Source organism: Colias eurytheme, chromosome 27 (assembly GCF_061535395.1).
Source record: "Colias eurytheme isolate Ceu_HAF_F1 chromosome 27, ilColEury1 Martin Lab GWU primary, whole genome shotgun sequence".
NCBI classification, from domain to species: domain Eukaryota; kingdom Metazoa; phylum Arthropoda; class Insecta; order Lepidoptera; family Pieridae; genus Colias; species Colias eurytheme.
The window spans coordinates 4568079-4584250 of NC_143006.1; the positions used below are offsets into that span (position 1 = coordinate 4568079).

The 16172-nt window shown below is 31.7% G+C and overlaps 1 protein-coding gene and 1 long non-coding RNA gene across 6 annotated transcripts in view; one reads left to right on the plus strand and one right to left on the minus strand.

The window, feature by feature from the left end:
• SPR (G protein-coupled sex peptide receptor) overlaps positions 1-16172 on the minus strand; it is a 202231-nt gene that overhangs the window by 4546 nt on the left and 181513 nt on the right. For all 5 annotated transcript variants that reach the window (XM_090117202.1, XM_090117200.1, XM_090117204.1 and 2 more), the window contains 2 exons: positions 4946-5046; positions 870-1008 (listed from right to left, as the gene is read on the minus strand). In XM_090117202.1, the coding sequence (XP_089973328.1) occupies positions 870-1008; positions 4946-5046 (240 nt within the window). The remainder of the gene's footprint in view (positions 1-869; positions 1009-4945; positions 5047-16172) is intronic.
• On the plus strand, positions 7993-9068 carry LOC149896877 (uncharacterized). Its single transcript, XR_016458285.1, has 2 exons — positions 7993-8181; positions 8807-9068. It is a non-coding gene; the product is annotated as an uncharacterized LOC149896877 (long non-coding RNA).

Sequence of the window (16172 nt, forward strand, 5' to 3'; positions counted from 1 at the left end):
TAAAAATTTGGCCGTAAATAATTTCTAACTGACGATTTAAAGGCGCGTCTAAAATAAGTCTTGAATAAATATTTGAGTTTGTACGTTCATATTTATCTTCTTTAAATATGTTTATTCAACAAAATCAATGAGAATTTAAGAATTATTCACATAATTATAGAAGATATACTCAACATCTTAGTCAAGACGGTATATTATAATATTATAGTGTACTTGGGAATTAATTACAGTATAATCTGTGACATGTATGCGACATATAAAACCCTTCTTGTCATACAGGAGTTAAATTGCTTGCAAATTCATTGTAATATACTAGCGTTCAATATCATATTAATTCAAAAAAATTATGATGAAACACAGTAAAAAATATTTTATTATTAGTGCGTAATAACGAAGAACTCCGTTGAAACAACATTTTTTGATAACCACACATAACATTCATACAGTTAATTCGTTAAAAACCGTAAACCATATAATAATGTTAAATATTAATTTCATTTAATTCAATTATTCAGTTTAAGCCGGCTACTCACTTACCTGCAGCAGGGGCAATATTAGGATTGCACCCTTAATTGGCTCCTTAATTATGATGTGTATAGGCAAGCAGGGGCAATTTTAAGAGAACAACTGAAAATGCTCCGACCGCCGACCAACCGAGATTGCTCCAATATTGCCCGTGCGGCAGATATGTGAGTAGCCGGCATTAATTGTTTATGTGTATAGGAAAGCAGGGACAATTTAGAGAACAGCGGAAATTGCTCCGATCGCCATGCAACCGAGTTCCAATATTGCCCCTGCGGCAGGTACGTGAGTAGCCGGCTTAATATTTCCGTAAACCACCCGTTAATTTTAAAATACCATATACTTACTCTACAAACTTCTTCCAAATGTCCTCTCCACACTGTAATATGAGGTACGTATTCCTTCTCGAAAAATCTGGGAAACTGATGCAGGAAGGCTGCTATACCTATGTAGATTAGACACTTTTTCACTCGCGGCATGGTACACCTATGGATGACAAAATATACCAACATTAGGTAAAATTAGTTAAAGCATCAATTATAATTTATAAAGGAAATAAAATTAAAGAGGCAAAATTGAAGGGAAGTGATTTTTAATTTACCAGCGTTATAGTTAATTTTTATATGAATCGTAAAACACTATGGCGGTTTAGTGTCTCTTTCTAAACTTCTGAGACAGGTGGACACAGATGTTTTATTGATAAATGAGCTTATAAGCCGGGGCAATTAGCCAGGGAAAATATATATCTATAATCCGACGACAGTAGACAAATACTGAATATAAAGTGAGTGAGTATCAATAGACAAACTAGGCCATCTGAACAATACATACAATCTACATACATAAGTTGATTTCTTGCTAGTATGGGAAAAATTATCATAAATGTTAACAATATTGATCTAATATATACGAGCTAGTAACCGGAAAAAAACATACTGAGACTTAATTTATAGGTATTGATAATAAATATCTATGTATTAGGTATGTTATATAATTGTTGATGTTTATTTTTATTTATTTTTTCCAATTATTTATGTCTCATTTTCAGCGTGAAAGCTTTTAAAAGAGAAGAGATAGCCAGATTCGGATTTCAGCGCCTAAATAATAACGTTTTCTGTTTTTTGGCGTCTATTTGCAAAGGTTTAATCTTTTTCAGTTCTATAAAAAATTCTAAATCTAATTACATTTTTTATGATGTGATTAAGGAAAACTTCTCTTAATTTTGCTGCCCTTTCTGAAAATTTACCACCAGAGCCCTTTATAAAGACAAGAAGATTTTTGTCTTTCCAATAATATTTACAATATAATTTAATTGACTTTCTTAGTGCAGTGGTTAACGTGTAAGCGTAAAACCGAGGAGACCTGGGTTCGATTCCCGGTGGAGACGAAGAGCAAAAAATGTCTCCGTCTGGTAGAACATAGAAAGCGGAATACATTGTCCCGAAAGAAAATCGATCAGTGAACCTGATGTATGAATGATGCATCTGCCCCTTACTCTACATTACTCCTGTTGGTCTTAGCGTGACGATATATAGCCTTCCTCGATAAATGGGCTATCTAACACCGAAAGAATTTTTCGAATCGGAGCAGTTTTTCTTGAGATTAGCGCGTTCAAACGTACAAACAAATAAAGTCAGATTTATAATATTAAGTATAGATGAGAATAGTCGCTCAAAATACATTAACGTTTCACTCATAGAAATCTAAATTACAAGGCAGTTTCACTATTATAGTCGTATAATGAAGTCAGAAAATGGCATAATTATAGTTTCAATGTTCCCGACGTGCTCAGGTGAAATATTTGTCTCTAAACGAGGCAGTAATTGCTTACAGCCTTTACAAATTGGCTCTAGAAATGTTCTAGTTTCTTAGAACACATTGTGCCTTTCACGCTTCAGTGAACGGTAAAATTGAAGTTATAATTCGATAAGAGATAGAATTCTGTTATATCTATAATATTATAAGGCTGAAGAGTTTGTTTGTTAGATAGTCCATTTATCGGGAAGGCTTAAATATTATATCATCACGCTAAGACCAATCAGAGCGGAGCAATGCAGACAAAACCGTGGGCACAACTTGTTATTTTATATATAAAAAAATGCAAAACTAGAAAATCTTGCTAATGCGAAAATGCGAAATTGGTTATGTTTGTATTTCTATCAAGACGTAACAGGGCGATTTTAAGTTAAAATTTTAATAAATTACTTTCTATCGTGGTGGGTCATGTCACTTTATGGGAATTTGTTTTGAGTAGGCGGATGAAACCGCGGAAGAAAAGCTATATTTATGGCACAATAGATATTCAAGTTGAATTATTTCTATCAATCAATTGTAAACTTTTATTGGAGTTACCAATTTAAAATTTTCGAAGTACTCCCATGAATTTATCAGTTATGTATTTGTACTTCTTTGACTTTTATAATCGTTTTACATAGGTATGAGTGGTAGTACATTCAACGCATCTTCCAGTTTTTAGTCTATGCCACTTGCCAATCTAAACGCAGCCAAATATCACCTGATCAGCTTTCTGTACACATAAGGTCATGTTTTCAAAGCCTTAAATAAAACTTTATTTATTTATTCATCCTTCATTGTATATACAGTAAGGAAATACAAAAATGAAAACATAACACAATAAAAGATATACAATGGGCGGCCTTATGGCTATATGTCATTTCTTCCAGGCAACCGTCGGAACTTTTCATGACGTTGACAGGGATCCTACATCCTACTAATATTATAAATGCGAAAGTTGTGAGGACAGAACGAAAACGTGGGCGAAGCCACAGGCGGAAAGCTATATAACTGTGAAACAAAAATCTTCGTAATCTTACTTACGCATTTCTTTTGATTTAACCAAATACATTACAAAGCTTTTATAAATCCTCGAACCTGCAATGAATGTCAAGCATTTTAGCAACGGGAAGTTTTGACGTACTTTTAATAAGTTTAGTTAAGTGTTTTCATCGATGGATCTTTAATGGCCGACTGGTTTGGTGCAGGAAGCGCGTGTTGTGAATTACAAATTGTATTTTTTTGGGTCAAGCTATTTTGGAAGGTATTTTTTGTTATTTTTATATTTATCAGATCGAAAACTTAAAGTGGGTGGCCTATGAGAACCTACGTTTCTTCATTCATTTGAAGGGCTACATAACATGAATAATTATAAAGAACAAGCTTTCCGCCCGCGGCTTCTCTCGCGTTTTCAAAGAAAAACCTGTTCCCGTAGGATTTCCGGGATAAAACCTATCCTATGTCCTTTCTCGGGTATCAAAATATCTCTATAACCAATTTCATGCAAATTGGTTCAGTAGTTAAGGCGTGATTGAGTAACAGACAGACAGACAGAGTTACTTTCGCATTTATAATATTAGTATGGTCTAGCTGTACTCCGCGGTTTTACCCGCAGTGATCCACTCCTGTTGGTCTAAGCGAGATGATATATTATAGCCTATAACCTCCCTCGATGAATGAGCTATCTAACACTGTAAGAATTTTTCAATTCGGACCTAGTTCCCGAGATAAGCGCGTTCAAACAAACAAACTTTTCAGCTTTATAATATTAGTAAAGATCAATTTTCTTATCGAATGACTACTAATTTGGCTATCAACGATAATTTAGTACCAGTACAGCGAGCAACTTGAATCAAACATTATCTCTACATCTACTATCATATTATATACCGTTAATTATTATACATAATACCGTTAATTATTATTTTACAAGTAACCAAAATTTTTACCTCGTAGATATTATATGACCGTTCGCGTCAGTGTTAGGTGTTAACTATGCACCTAACACTAACGCTACTAGATAGCCTACGACGACTTACTCGTAAAAGACGATCAATGGGAATGAGATTATATTATTATTTTGTTGTCTTTACACCTAATTGATAAGTGGAAATATGTAAGAATACATAACAAAAAGCAAATTAACTTAAATACTATAGGCTCTGACTGACTCTTTACTGTGTCTATAATAGTATAAGTGTACAAAATCACCCAGAAATCAGGTGAGGCGTGCCCCAAAACAGCTAATCGTAAAGTATCGTTGTAAACAGAACGTTAAAGCTTGGTTCGTTTTATTGTAGTCATAAATGGCGAGTCTATCCGCCATCGAATCTTTTTGGCCGGTTTATTTCGTATATAAATTACGTGTTCCCGCTTTGATGGTCTGGTGCACACTAGTCGCTAGTTCTGTGAAATTCGAATTTAGCTTTTTGAATTCGTATCTGGCAACATTTCTGAAAAATTCTTTCGGTGTTAGGTAGACCATTTACTGAGGAAGGCTATAGGCATGCTATAGGGCCTGCCACGTCTAGATGTCAAAAATGACATTTATACTTTTTAGTTTATGTGGAGCGCGGGAATTTCAAATTAATTACAACAATCTTTTTCATAAATAAATAATAATACATACCAAGTCCTTGCAACAGGCGCGTGACAAACATATATGTATCTTTGGACTGCTAGCGCTAGTGTCAACCAAATGCTAGCGGTGTGAAACATAGCTGGTATCACCTGAAAATAAAGGTTTAAATGTATAAACAAATAAATATCAAAATCTTAATCGATCCATAAAATATAGATTAAATTAAGATAATTTTTTAAACAGTTTTCGCAATTTTTGAGTATTTAGTTAGCCTAGATGCACAAACTATTCTTTTTGGTTTTCTTAACTGATAGCCCGTGACTTCGTTTGCTGTAATATTGAAATAACAAGTCACAACATAGTATCAAATAGTCGCTTCCCGCTGTCAATCCCAATGTAAAACTACGCAACGGATTTTAATGTTGTTTCTTTTAATAATAATAATTAGAGTAGTTCTCGAGCAAGGTTTCAGTATAATATATTTAGTTAAGAATTGGACCAAGCGGTCGAAGCCGCGGACGGAAAGCTAGATTAATTAATAATTATAAATTATAAGCAAGAGATGTATAGGTATAATTTTATATAAATTATGCGCTATTTTAATTAATAAAAATATTACGCTCCATAAAAAATATAAAGGATCCATAAACGGAATTGTCATAACAAGTACGAAAAAGCTTATTTAAAACGTCACAGATCAAATCAAGGAATTACTGCCATTACCCTTGAAAAGAAATAAGAAAAGAAAATTACATCACAGAAAGGAGACAAATGATTCTTAAAACATTTCTAGTCAAGTACGACTTGACGATATTTGATTATGATAATTTCTGGAATGTTCTTGTCATATTTTTTTAAGTTCTTCGATGGAAAATTAAATTTGTAGTACAAAATTTCGTTATTGGTTATCGTAGAGACATTAACACATATAATTTATTGAATGTATACTAATAATAAATAATAATATAAAGCTGAAGAGTTTGTATGAACGCGCTATTCTCAGGAAATACTAAGCCGATTTAAAAAAATATTCAATCCTGATAATCTCTGAGTGTTATATTATAGGCTATATTATGTACCATCGGCAAAGACAAACCGAACTCAAACTCAAATTATTCAATAAGACTTCTTCTAGAAGCACTTTTGAACCTATACATAACATATTTTTATCATTTACAACCGATACAGGGTACAGAGATTAAAGACAAATATTAAATCCTGTAATGTAATCAAGGACCTAATTTTTTTTATGTCAGAGCAATCAAAGGAGCAGGTGGGCCATGAGTGGTCACCGCCGCCCATAAACACTTGTAACACTTCTAGTGTAACAGGTGCTTTGCCGGCCTTTTATGGACAAATAAGCTCTCAAATTAATAAATATCATATATTTTTATTCAAATAGCGAGTATAATTAAAACAAAACATTATGTTTTATTGAGTACAGTTTCCAAAATTAAAATATTTTAAACTTGTTATTTTATGAGTGTCTTTATTGACATCCAGTGCGGAAATTAATTTATTTCGTTATATAAAAGTGTAATTTATTTTATTATTCAAATACAATACCCTGGGAGACCCGTGTCCCAGCAGTGGGAACGTATATGGGCTGATGATGATGATGATGATTGAAATAAAAAAATTTAAGTGATGCACCAAACACATTTTCGTACAATGGATAAAAATACCAACGTTCGAAAATGTTGATGAAAACGAATAATGTATTTTCTCTTCGAATTACATCATTTCATAATGTAATATATTCAAAATTTTAATAATTCACAATTATAGCAATAAAGAATATGAAAGAACATTCTTATTTAATTGAACATAAAACGTGTTGAAATACGAGAAAAGAGTTCCCTTCGAACTAAGCCTTCGAAGTTTACTCTTAGTCTAATCTGACAATATGGAATCAATAAACAATTACCTACTTATAGACAATAATAATTAATAATATTGCAAAGAAGAATTTAAAAGTCATCAGAAATTTTCATTTTAAACTCGTCTCTTCACAAAATAATGTAACATCAAAAGGCTTGAAAGTCATCCGTGATATTTAAATTAAACTTTGCACATACAAAATTGGATTTCCCGCGCAATTATTAATTACCAATCGCAAAGGAAAGGTCATGACAGTGGTAAAAATGGACATTCACGATTTTCGGTTCGCGTCTCTTTGAACAAATTTGCACAGGATTTTAATTAAAAATAAATAAAATGCGTGGATATAATGAGTACACAAGATAAATGGATTTTTTTGTTGTTTGTTACATACAATGAACGAATTTCGTAACGTAAACCCAAAATGTTAGATGTATTATTTACTAGCTGTGCTTCGCGGTTTCACCCGCGTGTCTCCGCTCCTGTTGGTCTTAACGTGATGATATATAGCCAGATGATAGGTATCTAACGCCGACATAATTTTTTACACCTTGGGTTACATTATTGCATTTTTGGTAAGGATCTCTAATTTTTTGCAAATGCAATATAGCCAATGTTGCTTAGTGAAGATGCAGCTTTTTAATGGTGAAAGAATTTTTGAAATCGGTACAGTAGTTTATGCGTGAAAACCATACATACATACATAATTACAAACCTTTCCTCTTTATAATATTATTATTTTATTACGCACAAACTAATAATCCGATTTCACACAGTATTTCCTCTTATATATATGTAATTTTTATGTACAACACCAGCAAAAGCGTTTATTGAAGTTATAAAATCTCAAAGAGCATAAAATTTTTCATACAGCTGAAGTATTAATCAAAAGAATGGCGGCAAACGCCAGCGATACTCTTTAAATATTGAAACAGTAATTATGACTTGTTCGAAGCTAACTTCACGTTAATCTTTGATCCCAGAATACAAAATGGGAGATATAAAATGGCAGCACAGAGCTGTCATTTGTTTAAATTACGACTATTGATAGAAGCGATTCTTAGATTATACACCTATAGATGTAACCACTAAAATGACCTTCCTTGAAAGAGCGAGATCGTTAATTGTCAAACCCATGCAAAGAAACAGGACAGATTATATAGTTTTTGTCTTTGTCGACATGGCCGGTTTTATTGTTTGGCAACAATGTTTGGCAAGAACAGATTGTGACAAACAAACTTGGCGTCTTTTGGATTTTTCTGTGATTGTGTGAATTTACAGTGTTTATTGCGTATAAAAATTGGATAATACAGAATATTTAGTGTACGTGCGATGGTGGGTTGCAGTGTTTTGGGTTGTAAAAGCCGGAGTGAGCGAAAAATTGAAGGAATAACATTTCACACGTAAGTAGGCGAAATTATCATTTCTTTCGTTATTACAACGCCAGATGATCATCGATTATGATGTTTTGTGATGAATTCAGTGATGTGATGCCAAGAATATTGAGTTGTGATACGTGTTTTCACTATCTTAAAATAAAATAACGATTAACGATGAACTGTTCAGGGTTGCCATAATGGCTACTTTAATTTACCCAAATAAATCATATTTCTTTATTGTCAGTACATACATACGATTCGAGGTCTTGTTTTGTGAAGAGAAAATAAAGATTATGATTATAATTAAAGATTATGATTGTTGGGTTTGCTTATCATGGTAGGTACTCATCCTTCTTATATTATAAATTCGAGGGTTTGGATGTTTGTTTGTTACTCAATCACGCAATAACGTCTGGATGGATTTCAATGATATTTTGCACATGAGTAGTTTATTACCTGGATTAACACGCGGATGAAGTCGCGGGTAAAAGCTAGTAGTATAATATTTTTATTGAGAGGAAATTAATTCTTCTGTACGTAAACTTTAATTTTAGTTACATTTATTTAAGGGCTTTATTGTAGTTTATTTAACTTATTACTCAATAAAGATAAACTTTCGTAACATGCCAATAAAATCTTCTTTTTTCAGGTTTCCATCCAATATTGATAAAAAGAAATGGCTGGATGCAACTGGACGAGAAAATTGGCTGCCAACAAAATATTCAAAAATTTGTTCCATTCATTTTGATGATGATTCATTACTGTATAAAAATAAACGAGTACAATTATTAAATCAATCAAAGTGTTGGTAACGAGAGGACAGTAGTGACTTCCGGTTTTCTACTCTTTTTTGCCAAGCTGTACTTATTTCATTATGTATATAGTAATAAATAATAAACATGTTTATGTTATAGTTTTTTTTTATTTCATCATTGAACGTGTCGTGTGTCAATGATGTCCATACAATTCTCCTTACCTACCTTACGGAGGTTTTATTAAAGTATTTCGTACGACTACGACATAAGAGTTACATTATTGAAGCTAGCATTTAAAATATGCAGATTTAGAATTTTTAGTTTGCGAAGTACTTACAGGTATTTATAAAGTCTGTTCGCGATCAAGTAAGATTCATAATATTTTTTACCTAATATGTGGGAATTGCCAACTTATTAGGCAACACCACAAAATTCTATTTCTGTTTCAAGTGCGGTCACGCCATGGTTACATCTATAGGTGTATAATCTAAGAAGCGATTGAACCGCCATTTTCCAAAATTAGAATTTCGTGGGTGACGTCACGCTGTTGTAAGAAAGAGATGGAGCTATTAATACGTATATTATAACTTTTTCTTTTACATTTTGATAGCAATTATTTCTGCAAATAGCTTTTTGTTTGTGCTTTCACTCGCTCGTTCGTTATAGCGAGATATTCTTTACACAAATCATCTCATATTTTACCCTCTTCAAATTTTGTCTATGCGATAAAAATAGTTTATGACCTTTAGGGGTCCATCTTCTGTTTTTCATAGTTCACATAAATCTCTGTTATACCCATAAGGTAACGTAAACAAAGATTGTCAGGTCATCTAGAACAATCACTATACATAGTATAAAAGGAAGTCGCTTTCCCTGTCCCTCGGTAGAAAAATAATATTAAAAAAAAATTAAAATATTTATATTTCTCAATCTAAGTATGGTTAAATTTTTGAAACTACGCAACGAATTTTGATGCAGTTTTTTTAATAGATAGAGTGATTCAAGAGGAAGGTTTTAGTATATAATTTATTAGGTTTAAAACAAAACTGGCGAAGCCGCGGGCGAAAAGCTATATTACATTTATTATTTAATTAGGTAGAAGAGACATGAAATAAAACCACAATAAGAAATTGTTTTATATCAAACACGCAATTATCACAGGAAATGTAATTAGGAGGTTTTTTCCTTTGTTATAATACTTAATTTCCAACTTAATAAGTTCGGGCATTGTATCATTAACAATGGTCTTCGGTAAAGTGAAAAGATATAATGGAATAGTATAAGATTTTTCTTGTTAATGAAAATTATGAAGTCTAGAATATTCTATGAAGAATGATAATTATGTTCTGTTACACGAAGTAAAAAATTAATTAGTACTTTGTCGCTATTCAGAGTATATTTTATAAGTTATATTTTCATATTAATTATAATATGTATTCTCACTGGGAACATATTATATATATATTTCTCTTCTTATTTTATATAGAAAATACTTAAATGGTACCTAGTTTTAATGAGGGAAAAAGAGCGTCATCTTTATTTGAATAAGAATAAAGTATAAAATTATAAGATGAGTACAATTATAATAATATATCTATACATTTATTTCAATATCTATTACGAATCATCTATAGTTGAAGACTGTGTTTGTTTATTTGAATGCGCTAATCTCAGGAACTACTGGTCCGATTTGAAAAATTCTTTCAGTGTTAGATAGCTTATTTATCGAGAAAGGCTATAGGGCCTATAGCCTTTCTCGATAAATAAGCTATATAATATATAGCCTATAGTATAGATATATCATTATGCTAAGACCAACATGAGCGGAGCAATGCGGGTGAAACCGCGGAGCACAGCTAGTTATGTATAATCTGCGTTGTTAGATAATTTCTTTTGATCTGTAATAAATGGTTGGAATGCTAATTGGCTATTGAAAATTAAATCCAAGATAGAAGGTGAACTTTATATTGTAATTATTTCTATTCTTTTTCTGTGACTAAACCAACGGGGTAGAAAATTACAGTGATTTTGAGTGAAAATTACAATTAATGGATGGATTCCTAAAATTCATCGATATAAAGTCAGATAATACATATAAAAGGTACCTATAGATATAATAATACAACTAGCTTGCCCCGGCTTCGGCGGGTTGACCCGGTATAAAAAATAGCCTATATAACGAGGTAGATATGGAGCTTTCAAATGGTAAAAGAGTAAAATAGGTTGGATAGTTTTTAAGCAAAGTCGTAATATGCAAACAAAAAATCCTCTAATGAAAGATAGAGCAGACGTTTCTTAGATGAGCTAATAAATCAAATCTTGCTCTCTACCTATAATATGTATAGTACATTAATATATTATATCCAATAGTTTTTGAGTAAAATCGTAACAAACAAAAAAACCTCTAATTGAAAATAGATGAGACTTTTTCTAGACGAGTTTAAAAGATTTTTTAATCTCTTTTTTTATAAAATAGTTCAGTTTAATTTCTATAAAATACAGTTAACGTTATGGATTATGCAATCGTAAGATTAAAAAGGCTTATAAGAGAATGTAGGCAATAAATTATATTGCCTTTTAACATATATATTGGTTTAAAGCAAACACGATCAAGTGAATATTGTTTGCTTTATGCCTTTGTGCATGTTATTTTTCTATTTATAGTACATAATATATTTGAATTGTTGGAATATTTATTCTTATAATATATATATAAATCTCGTGTCACAATGTTCGTCCTCAATGGACTCCTAAACCACTTAACCGAATATAATAAAATTCGCACACCATGTGCAGTTCGATCCAACTTGAGAGATAGGATAGTTTAAACATGTAGGTACCACGGGCGAAGCCGGGGCGGACCGCTATGTATATAAAAATCTTTGGAATATTTTGGATAGTATCTTCAAAAATTCTTTATCTGTATTCACGGTATCATAAGGTATCGTGTTTTTACTCACCTGTTTTTTTCATAAGCTCAGAAAAAACTTTGTCTTATTTTTGATATGCAGCTATAATATGCTTCTTCATGTGTTTATTTTTAAACATAGAAATAGCGATTATTAAAAAAACTCATATAACTACCAAAGGACTACGAAATTATTATTTAACCGAATATGACAAAATTAAATAATTGATGTCTTATCAATAAATAATAATAATAATTTTTTAATATTTTTTTTATGAATATTAATAACATTATATTACACATACAGGAATGTTAGGAACAAAGCTTTGAGCCATACAAAATAAATTGTCAAGAGCGAAGCTTTACAAAGAGGTTTCACCATGGTTTCACACTCATTTCGTGCGCGCTCTAAACTTTCAAGTATTCGTTTTGCATGAAAATATTTCATGTACGGTTGAAAATATAATTTACACACGTTTTTGAAATGAAACTTCATTAGGCGCGTTGAGAGTAAAATTTCAAGGTCGCGTCATGGCAATACCGTCACGTCATGGAGTAAGGAGACGATTTTGGTATCTTTGAATCTTCTGATATGATGAAAGATATATATATATATATATCGTCGCCTTACTCCATGACGTGACGGTATTGCTAAGACGCGACCTTGACATTTTACTCTCAATTCGCCTAAAGAAGTTTCAATAAATGTTTAAGTTTACAATTCTCGTACACTATCCCACTACTGTCCAGTAGTGGGATAGTGTACGAGACAGTAACTGGCTAGTAGTGTCCCACTACTAGCCAGTTACTGTCCTGTATGTTGATACAATTACCCACCAAGTAATGTATAGAGCTAGGATTATGCTAGTAAATTCTAGTACAATATCGTCATATCAGCAGAACCCAGCTGCTATACACTATTGTATTTTGAACAATAGCCAGGAATACAATGCAGTATTTTTAAAGGTTTAACTCCTTTTGGAAGCTAATATAAATATTCTTTCAGCACGCAAAGTTTTAAAGAGTGAGGTTTATGCTTTTCTGGTATTTACAAAACTCAAACTCAAACATTTATCAATTCAAATAGTCTTCTAGAAGCACTATGAACCGTCATAACATTTTTAGGGTTAATCAAACGTAGTACATATGCAAAATGGGTAAACCAATTTAACTACAGTTTGTTGAAATTGAAAGTTTTGTGTCCAAGTGTCTATAGCGGAATTATTCTTGGTAGACTTGTCATTAATTAAGAGTTATCTGGATAATTATTAATATAGATAAAAATACATATTTTAGTTATTATTTTAGTTCGGTAAGATTAATTCGTATTTTGCTTGATTTATAAGCACAGATCAGGGATAAGGTTTACATAAACCAAAATATTATAAAATAACAAGGAATCCTAAAACATTGAATAGACATGTGGTAAAATGGGATAAACATTCTTCTGAATTCAGGAGGCTAGTTAATAATAAATACGTTTTAATAAAGATGACCAAACATAAAAGGGCCTTTATTCCCCATCTCATTTCAGATATCAAAGGTTTCTAAATAATAAGACGGCTATTCCTACTTCCTTGAAACGTGTCGCGTTTATACAAAATATTATTATTTTTGCCTTTCCCAAAAAGGTTTGATTAGGTAAAGGGATTGTGGTTGTAATATGATTCTTAATAAGTTGTAATAAATAATATAGTGCTTTAAATATTACAGAAAAAAGGATGAAGTTTGGTAAGCAAATTTTCGGTCAAAAATTTAACACAAATATTCAGTTGCAGTTAAAGAACACACAAACACATAAAAAAAGACGGGTTGCACTCCGGGAGTGCCGGCAGAAGTGAAAACTTGATTATTAACGTTGAGCATGTTTGATATTTTGGAATGGTATCCGTCTTACGCTTTTTCGATCAGGTCACGTGTCCTGACGCGAGTTTAAGATTTTATGCCCATTACAGAAAAAGTGCTCAACGCCGCTAAAGAAGTTTTCACTTCAATAAGATAATTTATACTATGTATTGTCTTACTTCTTGATGGAATTGAATTTTATAGTAAAGAAACACACAATTGACTAGTTCCACTTTATTTAGATTTTTATTACAATTGTAATATAAGTAACATATAGTTCTCAAAATTTCAAAATCCCATGAATAACGATGCATTTAGATCCTCTGTTTGTTGAAGTCGGTTAAAGTGCAATATCAATTTAAGGTGCAGTGTATTGCGACTTCCTTATTAAGGCTAAGCGATACCAACAAGCTTGTATTATCGTATCAAATTTTATCCTAACACAATGATAAAATGTCTAGGGAGTTTATGGTATGATTATAGTATGGGGGCTGGTTGTGAAAATTTATGAAATATCTATTATGACATTATTCTAGTATAATATGATGAAGATGAAGATGTAAATTTCGATATTTTTATGTGTTCAGCTAAGCTTAACTGGTCAAAACTTTTTATTTGTTGGTGTTTACTAAATGAAAAATAAATCATTCAATATTAATACATTTTTATTTTTACATAATAAATGGTTTGTAAACCTAAATTTGTAAATAAAGATATATATTTTATTTAATTGAAGAATATAGTTACAGTCACTAGCTAGTTATGATTAAAGCTCATATAAAATGATCAACAATGTAATATATTACAAAACAAACTATTCAAAGTTTCGCTAAAGGAATATTAATTAATATCAAACGAGCAGGAACCATACAAACTTGATTATTGAACATACTCTTAACAAAGATAAACAGTCGCAAACAATATGTGTATCAAAGATTAAGTGTAATCAAAAGTTTTGTAAAACCAACAATATACTAAGAAAGACGAATTAATGAACAAGTAAAGCATTGTTATATAATCTATACTAATAATAAAAAGCTGAAGAGTTTGTTTGTTTGAACGTGCTAATCTCAGGAACTACTGGTCCGATTTGAAAAACTCTTTCGGTGTTAGATAGCCCATTTATCGATGGGCTAAATATATCATCACGCTAACACCAACAATAGGGGAGCACTGCGGGTAAAACCGAGGGGCACAGCTAGTATATGACATTAAAGTGTTATATTAAAGTATGCGTTCGATAGGGATAATACAAATAATATAAATTTTAATTTGTATAAAGCCAAAATCCTTTAAAGTGTCACATATAGGCATGTATTACTAATAATTTTAATTTTCTCTTGTTATGCATCGAAATAGTTGTATGATTCGTATAGATCTTGGTAAAATGTTGGTATTATATAAAACCGCACGTAAATAGATTGAATAAATGAATCGATTACCTCATAAGCAACAGAAAAATTATTACAACTAAAATATTAGTCTATTCCATAACAATACAACAAACTCCCGGACCATGAAATCTAAAAAGCTACGAAGTGGAACATATAAATCGGTTGAAATGCTGAGCTAGAACAGAGCTCTACAATATTTCAATGTACGGAAAATATCGTCATATTCCTATTACAGAATTGATAATAACTTTTGCCAGCGTCGCCCTTATCATGCCATTCCGCTCTGAGACAATGGGCAGAAGTGTTCTCTCGAGAATCGAGTGGAAACTTGTTTTGGTATCTTTATAGGCCGGGAGCTAGCTGTGGAAATCGGTAGTTAGATAGGAAAGGACATTTTTATAGAGTAAAGATAGATAACGTAAATCCTTAATAAATGTTCATTCTGTTCGGTGGATCATCGAGTACTAGAGATAGTAGTTCTTCGAACCCTTTTTTATTACTTGGTCAGTTTCGAAACTGATAGTGTTATAGATATTTTACTCACTTTTAAGAGACCAAGCTCAAGAACTGAATATCGTAGCTCTTTGGAAAATTCGATATTAATACTAGCAGTGCCCCACGGTTTTATCCGCATTTCTCCGCTCCTAATAGTGGCCAAATCAAACAAGTTTCAGAGATTAGCGCGTTCAAACAAACAAACCTTTCAGCTTTGGGTATAGTTAGTTATATACTAATACCCCTATCGCATTGGGTAAACTGTAATGGTAGGAATGGTTTTATATATATAAATAAATAAATATTTGTACCTACAATCGCTACCTAGCGATAATTTATTCAAAGACATTTTAAGAGTATGAATATAAATATAAATATAGGTATATCTTTTAGAATTCAATAAAATTTAAGAACTTTTATAAAGCATTCTATAAAGCAACGGAATCTATTTTAAGACATATAATAGATATCTTCTTATACCCACAAGGTACAAACTTGTTAAGCTTTAATAAAAGGCGTCTCTTTTGCCCAAAAATGGCTATTCCTCAGGGATATATACATCGTAATTGAATGAAAAAATGTCGGATATTTCTCAAAGAACCGGGAAAACATTAAGTG